General features: G+C 31.5%; 1 protein-coding gene across 4 annotated transcripts in view; it reads right to left on the bottom strand.

Moving 5' to 3' along the window:
- Positions 1–4,113: 4,113 nt before the first annotated feature.
- Positions 4,114–10,613, bottom strand: part of LOC136034498 (uncharacterized) — a 57,536-nt gene continuing 51,036 nt past the window's right edge. For 3 of the 4 annotated variants that reach the window (XM_065715713.1, XM_065715714.1, XM_065715715.1), the window contains exon 6: positions 4,114–6,646. In XM_065715713.1, the coding sequence (XP_065571785.1) occupies positions 6,516–6,646 (131 nt within the window). In that variant the 3' untranslated portion in view covers positions 4,114–6,515. Of the gene's footprint in view, positions 6,647–8,777; positions 8,947–10,613 lie in introns of those variants that run through there. The other variant, XM_065715716.1, reaches the window with a different exon arrangement.

Here is a 10,613-nt window from a genome sequence, read left to right as displayed (position 1 = left end):
ACTCCTTACTTGAAGTGGCTCAAAATTTCAAGATGGCCACTCTAACTTATGTTTGAAGCTGCCAAGAGGTGAAGGAAGAGAGAGGATGAGACATCAAAAGTTCGAAGAAGATTATTCTTTTTAATAATACATATAAATTAATAACGATGAGGAGACCCAGTTGAATCTATTGAATTCAGGAAGAGTCGAAGTTAGTTTTTTCTCAGGGGGGAGGACAAACGTAGACTTTGCCGTACCCTGCCGGACCATAAATATTGTAAATATTACAATTTCTGTCCAAAAATTTTACAATTTAAGCTTATTTTGCCGCCCGGGACGCTTGCCCCCTCTAAGCCCTCCCCTTACATCCGGCCATTAAACGAATATTTCAATTCCAATAAAGAAGAGAAACAAGTTGCCGATTTATAAACAAACACACGTTTTACATTCATGAAAAACAGAGCACGACAATAGTAATACTTTAAGAAAGCTGACCGCAAATTTACCTGACTACATCAATCTAGGAAACAAAACTGATGTTTATTGTTTGTTCCCCTCAAGGACTAAAATAGGCAATTCTCATCAACTCTATGACAAGTTCGAATATACAATCGCAACTATTCCATCTCTTCCAGTTTTGACGTGATTATTTTTTTAAGGGTTTGATTGAAATCAAGAGGTTAACAGCAAAAACTCCAGAAACGACTTCGAGTTTGCTGGAATAGTCTTAAATTTGAAATATAAAACTAAATTAGAAGAATTTTCAACAATAGTTTTTTAATATAAAACACACGAATGTTAAGAAAAAACTTAAAAAGAATTATCATGCAAAACTTTAGGCGATGAAAACATTCTGATTACATTTCCGAATTCAACATTTACATTAAGAATACAGAAAAACATTCTTGATTAACAACTGGGTTTCCTAGTGCTAGAACCAACAAATATCAAAAATAGAGATGCGTTAAAACCTAATGATTATAAATAAAACTAAAGGAGTCAAAGCGGGGAATATACTATACAGAAATGTTAACAAGAATCGGTAAACTAATAGTTGTTGTCGTCCTTTTCTCATCGGTAAACAACGTCAACATCAGGAAGAGTAAGGCTAGGTTCAAACACAATTAAATTTCACTTTGACAGTCGTATTTCATAGCTGTTTCTCAAAAATATCTTAATTTGACAAACGTTTGGCTTGCTTCTGTTATGAATCGTAACTAATATATTTGGTTCTTCAGCCGGCAAAATTATGTTTTAAATTAATAAAACCTTTGCGTTTATGCATAAGTGAAACCATACTATAAGCGTACTATAATGTTCCATAAAAAGCTGGTTTAAAATTCAGAATAACTGAAAAATAGAAGGTTTTCCTACCCATCCCTTGAAACAACTTCTGTAAATAATAATTTTTTTCATCCTATTTATGGATAGTTTTTAATATAGTTGTATCTTTAATGTGTTTATTTGAATAAACGTTCTAAACTTGAAACCAACTTTTTTTTGTTTCCTTGGCCCAAATAAGTGCTGTACCTTGAATCTTCTTAACTTGCGGGTGTGAGTTTGGGAGAGGTGCTATAAAATCCATAAATTAAAAAATAGACCTTTCACTTAATAAACGTTTGATTCCATTTATTGAAAAAAAATAAAACGAAAGTTTGGAACATAAATTTCCGCCCAACATCTTCTTCCATTTTATTTTACATGGTATACCATAAAAGCTAGTGATCAGTTAAAGATAGGCTACAAACCTCCCCTTCCATCTTTTCCAAGAATATCATAAAAGCTTGCTTAGCAGTTAAAGGAAAGCCAAAACCTCCCATTTCATTTCATTTCTCCATAGAATGTCATAAAAGCTTGCTCAGGAGTTAAAGAAAGGCCACAAACCTCCCTTTGCGTTGCAATAGGCCGAAAAGCTCCCTTTCACTTTCACTTTTTCATAAAATATCATAAAAGTTTGGTTAGTAGTTAAAAATAGGCCACAAACCTCCCTCAATTTTTTTTTATATAATGTTATAAGAGCTTACTTAGTAGTCAAAGTTCTGCTTCAACACCCACTTTCCATTTCATTTTCTCAAAGAATTGTATAGAAGCTTACTTAACAGTTAAAGATAGGCCAAAAACCTCCCCTCTCATCACCATTTTTCACAGAATATCATAAAAGCTTACGTAATAGGTTAACTTAGGCCGCCAAACTCCTAAAGTTATGCTTTTCCATGTTATTTTCTCATATAATTTTTTAGAAGCTTCCTCAGTGGTTCAAAATAGGCCAAGAATTTCCCTGCCCAAGTACAAACTTGTAAAATGCTATTTGTGATTTTTTTTTAATTTAATTCCAAACATAAAATATTACCGTTTACGGAATGCCTTAGAAAAATAGAGTTAAATGCATAAGATTAAAGGCACAAAGCCTCGGTACTGCCACAAACGATTTTCTTTGGATTTATTACCCTAACAATCACGACAAGCGACAACAGTTGAAAGGGGGAGGTGAGAAGACTCAATTCCAACGAGCTGGGGTTTGAATGGAGCCCAGCGTGACATTTTCTCTTTTTTATGCGGAAATTTGCAAAAAAAGTTGAATTTCCAAAAATGGGTATTCTAGACCTTATCTTTAATTACCTCTGTAGCTTCTATTATTCTAGTAATTCTGTATTATTCTAATTATTTTATTATTCTATAATTATCCCATTACATTCTATAATTGTAATTATCTAATTATTCTATTATTCTAATAATTCTGAGAAATCATAATTCTGTAGCTTAACTACTGAAGCTTCTATGATATTTTATGAAAAAATGTAATGTGAAGGATAATTTATGGCCTATTTATAACTGCTGAGCAACCTTCTATGATATTCTGCGAAAAAATGGAATGGAAAGGGAGTTTTGCGGCCTAACTTTAACTGCTAAGCGACCTTGTATGATTTTCTTTGAAAAAATATAATGGAAGGGGAGGTTTGTGGCCTGTTTTTAACAGCCAAGCAAGCTTTTATGACATTCTATGAAAAAAATGAAAAGGAGTTCGAAGTTTATGGCCTAACTTTAATTGATCACTGACTTTTGTGGTATACTATAGAAAATGCAATGGATTAAAAATGTGTTTAACTTTTAAATTTCTCGACTGGATGCAAAAACAGATTAACTAGTTCTTTTTCTAAATCAATCATCTATTCCTCTAATCTAATGATCAGTATTTAGTAAATATTGGTAATCGAACACTAAAAGATTATTCGCCAAAAACGGGGGTGCAAATTGAAGGATTGGGAGGGGGGATAATTGAATCCCGGATTTTCAAAATATTTTCTGTATTTTTGTTTGAAAAATCAGAAAATGCCCTCCCTCCCAAACAATTTTTCGATTACATTATTTTTGCATCTTCATTAAAAAAATCCTTGCACCCCCACCTTCCCATATACATATTCTTGAATTGGCACAACTGGCTAGTGGCTTATTCAACGGTAGGGGGAGGCTTAACGACTGGCAAAAATGAAATTCACACATAAATTTACTTCGAGAAGGGACAAAATTTGGAGAGAAACAAATATTCGGACAATGTTCACGTAATTTTTTAATCAGGACGTAAATAATTTAATGAATATTTAAATTAAAAGGCATTGATTGCGTCTCACCCACCTGCTGGAAATACTTAAGAAATACCCGGTGGAAAACAGTATTCAAAGGTAGGAGCTGAGTTTAAAAAAGTGGCTAAAAGTGGTAAACACGCAGAAATCTATTCCGGGTGGGGGGGGGGGGGTAGATACATTTGGAAAGAAACAGATACAACAGGTTCCCTGGCTTTTGTTGACAGAAAAATTGAAAAATGCGGATTAAATGGTGTTTGCTAATACTACTGATTTGTACACAAAATTTGTACTTCGGTGAACTTACATGCATCAGCTAAACTTGTGAAAACAAACAAATAAACAAAAAAACAACAAATTTAAAAAAAAATATGCTATAAAGACATACACATTCTAAGGATCTGCTGAAATAAAAGACTTTCCAAATTAACCTGCCTTGTCCAAACTTAAATCATACTTTTAAAAGAAAGTAGTTGTTTCTAAAATGAATACAAGTAATTGGAGATTTTAACCAAAAAAAAAAAAAAAAAAAAAAAAAAAAACTATAAATCGTTGATAAGTTTGAGTATTTACAAAATTGTAGAAAATGTATCATTAGTCTGAATGTTCAGAATACCGAATTAGTCAGAATACCAAAGAACTGGATAAATATAGCAGTTTTCTGAGTGGTTAAGGAGCACATATATTTAAACGATAATCATACTTTTTAAAAGAAAATGCATAAATAGAAAATATTAAAGTTTTCTCATTAGTGGACGTTTGGACACGGTTTCACCTTTTTGTCGTCAAAAGATTTTTGGCGATCAATCAAAGAAATTAGTATAAAAGTAATTAGCATCCTTTGGATGCAGAAACAAAAACACCGAGTCCCAAAAATCTTCTTCTTCTGTTTAAACTTAAACACCTTAAATGCAACAGTACTTTCTTCGCAATTATTTTGAAATAATAAATCATGAACATTCAAATAAAACATAATATAGTCGTTTCCTAGTTAAATATTTCAAGATGCACTTCAATAGTTTTTTTTTCTTTAATAACTTCAAGCTAAAAATTTATTGAAAAAAGCACTCACTTTGCCAAACCTTGAAATAAAATTTGAAAGCGAACATAATATACCGTATTTTCAGCTCGAAATGCCCTCAAGCGTAGGTTGCCAAAATGAGCTATATACATAGGCTCACACAGCTTCTATCTATATCGGAGGAATAAAAAAAAATTACGTGTGTTTGGGGGGGGGGGTGGGGTGGATATCATACCGCAGAAGTGTAGTTCAGTTAAGCGAATTAGAAACAGATCCCTTAAAAAGACACATAAATAAATAAAATCGTTTTTTTTTTAACTAAAATTTGAGTAGGACAGGATGACTTATGAACGTAGACGCATACAGCTTCTATTTCAAGGGGCGGACGAAAAACAATGTGTATTTGGGGGGGTGCGCATCAATATCAGACAAAACATGAACAAACAAACATGGAGGCAGATTTGCTAACAGGACCAATAATTAAATATAAAAATGTTCTTTTTAATCTTACGGCTTTGATTCGAATAGAACAGGATGAATTGTAAACATATTCAAACACAGACCTTTCATGTGAGGGACAAGAAAAATTATGTGGGGGGAGGGGTGCAGCACAAAAGGCGCGGTTCTGAATCAATGAGGAAAAACACGAGCAGATTTAGAAACATATTTGTTCGCAGCACAGATAAATAAACACAAAAGTTTCATTCTTCATCTTACACCTCTTGTTTGAATAAGATAGGATGAACTATAAACATAGGCAAATGCAGATTTTTATTGGAAGGAGAAGCAAAATTGTGGGGGGGGGGTCCGTGCAACAAAAGGGTACAGTTTTGAATCAATAAACAATAACTCGAGCAAATTTAGAAATAGATTTGATAACAGCACAAATAACTAAACACAAAAGTTTCATTTTTAATCTTACAGATTTAGTTTGAATAGGACAGGATGAATTACAAACACAGACACACACACAGATCTCTATGGGAGGGACAAGAAAAATTGTAGAAGGGAGGGAGATGCCGCAAAAGGTGCAGTTTTGAATGAATGAATGAAAAATCGAGCAAATTTAGAAATAGATTTGTTAACAGCAAAAACAACTAAAGACAAAAGTTTCATTTATAATCTTACGGCTTTAGTTTGAATAGGATAGGATGAATTACAAACACACACACATAAATCTTTATGGGAGGGACAAGAGAAATTGTGCAGGGGGGGGGTGTGTCATGCCGCATAAATTGTAGTTTTGAATGAACAAGCGAAAAATCGAGTAAATTTAGAAATAAATTTGCAAACAGCACAGAAAACTAAACGCAAAAGTTTCATTTTTAACATTACGACTTTAGTTTCCATGCGATAGGATGACTTACAAACATAGACATACACATATTTTTATGGAAGAGACAAGGAAAATTGTGTGTATCTGGGGGGAGACTCATGCCACTTAAGGCGTAGTTTTGAATCAGTAAATGAAAGCTTAAGCAAATTCAGAATTAGTTTTGTTAACAGCACGTATAAATAAACACAAACGTTTCATTTCTAATCTTACATTTTAGTTTCAATAGGGTAGGATGAATTATAAACATAGACACACACAGATCTTTATGGGGGGGAAGTGATGGAGGGGGAGGGGGTCATGCCGCAAAAAGTGTAGTTTTGAATAAATGAACAAATCTCAAGCAAATTTAGAAATAGCTTTGTTAACAGCAAAAACAACTAAACACAAAAGTTTCATTTCTAACCTCCCAGCTTTAGATTGAATAGAATAAAAAGTTTTTTCAGAACAACAAGCAAAACACAAAAATAAAAATATATCTTTTACGAAACATCCCTAGTGCAACAACTCCAATTGAAACAATCAAACTCCAATAAAAAGAAAAACGTTAACAAAACAGACATCTGAGGCATTCAACGAGTGTTAATTCCTATTTGAGAGCTTATGGGATATCAGTTAGAAAATCCATATCAGGATCAGTTTCACCACCACTTGGTGTAGAATATCCCGGGGGAGTCCCTGTACCAATCACTTTTATAGGAGTATAGGAAATTTGTCTTCGTCTTTTGGGTCCTGGAAGCATAAAAAGTGGTTTTTAAGTGTCTTAGCAACAAGTGAAGCCCTAGAAATTAGAATAGAGAAATTTTAAATACGTACACTGCGAATGAGCCAGTTATCTGAGAATAAATACGATTTTTCTTCTTATGGCCAGGGTTTGTTTTAAGAAAATGTGCTACAAATACATAAGTTCCCGCAGTAATTTGATATGTTTACTTCAACATGGTAATTTCAGATGGGACTAATTTTGAATTTATGACACTTCTTCAAATTTTAATAGTCAAGAAGTGTGCTAAGCAGGTGGACACGAATTTGCACGCGTATAACCCCTCTGAAGATACACAAGAAGGAATTCTATACGTAAACACAAACACACACACATATACATATATATATATATATATATATATATATATATATATATATATATATATATATATATATATATATATATATATATATATATATATGTATATATATATATATACATATATATATATGTATATATATATATATCTCTCTCTATATATATATATATATATATATATATATATATATATATATAGAGATATATATATATATATATATATATATATATATATATATATATATATATATATATATATATATATATATGCCAGCCCATTTATAGCTGACTTGTTTTTAAGTCAACTAGAATATAAATATATGATGGATAAGAATAATCCAATTAATTTAAAACATGCTTTGTCAAATAATAAAAGATATTTAGATGATATTTTGGTCTTAAATTGTAAGGATTTCATTGATATTTCTAAAAATATATATCCATCAGAGCTTATTCTTGAGCCTAGTCATGGCACTGGTCATGAAGATCATTTCTTAGATTTAAATATTAATATTTGTGATAATAATAAATTAAGTTTTAAAATGTATAATAAAACGGATGATTTTGATTTTGAAGTGATTAGTTTCCCATTCCCTGAAAGTAATATACACTCAAATATCACATATTCAGCGTTTTTCTTGCAGTTACTTCGTTATGCAAGGATTTGTAGTAATTATATTGATTTTAAAAATAGATGTAAAATCTTAAGCCAAAAATTGATATCAAGAGGTTTTTCTGCAAATAAATTAACTTGGCAATTTAAAAAATTTAGTTTTCATTATAACGAACTTTTAAATAAATATCAAAAGAATTATCTAGAAATACTTAAAGAAATTTTTAACTAATTTCGGAGGTTCGAGAAATGTTGTCACAGCGCCATTTATTTTGAATTGTGTTTCTAATTGAGCGCATTTTTTAAAAAATTAGCCACATGGTAAAGATGAATTCTATAATTGTTTAGTTCATTCAGGTTTTTTGCAATGTGTTAATATTTGTGATTTGGTAAAATTTATAATATTTAGTTTACCTATTGTTGCTAAAGGGAGGGATATATTAACAGGATAAGCTTGTTTTGGTTTTACTTGGTTGTTTTACATTTGCTGTTTTTTTTTTCATAGGCATGTATTTTGGGGGTGATACCTGACGCGGGGATGCCATGGATATTCTGTGGTAGCCACAACACTGTGCTGGGTAGAGAATTTAGAGTGGCGAAACCCTATATAGGCCAGTGTATTCTCCTGATGAGCCCTTATTTTGGGTGTTGCCTCTGAATTATTTGTCTATATTATTTTTCTATTGTTCGGTAAATGACGACTTATACTTATTGACGACATGACTGCCTGTCCATGGATTATTCTTTATGGTTGATTGTGTGTGGCTATACTGTTTGACCTATGTGATTGTATGGATGAGTAGGGTTAAGGCCTCATTCAAGTGCTGGTCTATATTAATCACTAATTTAGGAAAACAGTCTTCCTTTTCTCCTTCTGTTTTTTTTTTTTTTTTTTTTTTTTTTTTTTTTTTTTTTTTTTTTTTTTTTTTTTTTTTTTTTTTTTTTGTGTTTGTGCTGTAGCATTGGTGATTTCTCTTTTCACGATATATATATATATATATATATATATATATATATATATATATATATATATATATATATATATATATATTTATATATATATATATATATATATATATATATATATATATATATATATATATACGTCTTCATTACCTGCTAGATGATAAGTAGCTTTAATAAACATTTGTGTCTAATCAGAGGGGTGGGTTCTGATGAATCACCCGTACATGCCTAGCCTATCTTGTACATTATTGTAGGGAAGATGACAATGGAGATCCAAGATATACCATATTGCAGTCTTAGGCTGTACACCTCATATGTAGGAATACGTCGACTGTCTAGGAGAACGAGTAAACAAATTGTAGAACTTTGCTATTGGTCATCAATGTAAAAAATACATGGAAAAAGAAAGAAAACATTCAATAAATAAGTCAGCTTAGAGGATCAAACTGAGAGGGGTCCACATCCGGATAGTCAAGGGGCATGGACTACAAAACAATTTTTTTTCTCCAGATTATTGGGGAGCAACTGCCCCCCCCCCCCTAACAACACGCCTGCTTAACTTTGAAATGAAATTTCGTTAAAGATTAATAACGCTGACATAAATAAAATGAAGTATAAGGAATTCGACGCAACAGGTACAAGTATTTCTTAAATTAAAAAAAAGGAAAAGAAAAAAAGCTATTACTTAAGGCCATATTTTTCAAAAACTAAGTCTTGGGATGTTTTTTGATGTTGAACCATTCAATACTGCTTGGGAACTATATGACGGATACAATTCCCAAAATATATTGCAGAAGTGGTGTGTATGGAAAGACCACAATATGGTTGCAACATTTATGTTTGGGCGGTAGTACACAAGAAGTCGTCACCGAAAGGTACCAGTGTTGCCATATGCACCAGCCGGAATGAGAAGGCCTAAGATAAGTCTAAGTCCTTCTCATAGAATATGTCGAGTAAACAAATTTACAATACACGATTGAATTGATGTGTCCTTTTCATAGCCCTTTCGTAAGCCCTGTTCATAGAATATGTTGAGTCAACAAATTAACAATATACGATTGAATTAATGTGTCCTTTTCACAGCCCTTTCGTAAGCCTTTTTCATAGAATATGTCGAGTGAACAAATTTACAATATACGATAGAATTAATGTGTCCTTTTCATAGTCCTTTCGTAAGCCATTTCCATTAAAATATGTTGAGTCAACAAATTTATCGTTTCGTTCAAAAAATAATCGTTTCGTTCAAGTTTCGTACTGAAGGTTCAATTCTGGCAATGATTTATTTGAGAAGATGCGATAAAACACATTTCGGAAGAAGTAGAAAGTTTTATTGATCTTGGATAACGAATAGATAAATATATATTTGGACCTTATGTTCATAAAAGATGCAAAACAATTGTATAATTATATTCCAGATATTTTGCTTTTATATCCTGGAATACCTTTAAGACGCAAAACTAAATCTTAAAAGAAAACAAAAAGGAAGAATTAAATTGAAAAAAAGGACAAAAGATGCATTTAAACAGAACTAATAGCAAACAAACGCCAAAAAGATGAAACTGAAGAAAATTCTCTGTGAAGTAAACTGTGGAAGATTCGGCTAATTAAAAGAATAAGTTAATATAGCTCCTCTTTATAACGCAAATGTACAAAATTAAGAAAATATCCAAGCAGTTAAGATGAAAACTTTCATCGAATTTCAATTTTCGCCGTAAAAATTGTTGTTGAGATTCTACCTTACGAATTTATTAAAACAAAATAGAAATCTATCTCTACAAAAGACCTTGAAAAAATGAAATCACATTTCTAAATCTCACGTTTGCAAAATTCTCTAGATAACTTATTTGGTCTTCGATCTACGAAGAGATGTCATTTAAGAACATAAATTGGTCAAAACTTTGTGGGATCAATACTACTTCAGGCAATCAAACTTTTGATATTATTGACCTTTTTTACTTTATTTAATATAATAACAAAAATATAAACCATTACAGATATAAATTACTATGCTAGAAAAAAAAATATTGTTGTTACTA

Source organism: Artemia franciscana, chromosome 13 (genome assembly GCF_032884065.1).
Source record: "Artemia franciscana chromosome 13, ASM3288406v1, whole genome shotgun sequence".
Taxonomy (NCBI): domain Eukaryota; kingdom Metazoa; phylum Arthropoda; class Branchiopoda; order Anostraca; family Artemiidae; genus Artemia; species Artemia franciscana.
This window is presented reverse-complemented; position numbering and strand designations above follow the sequence as displayed.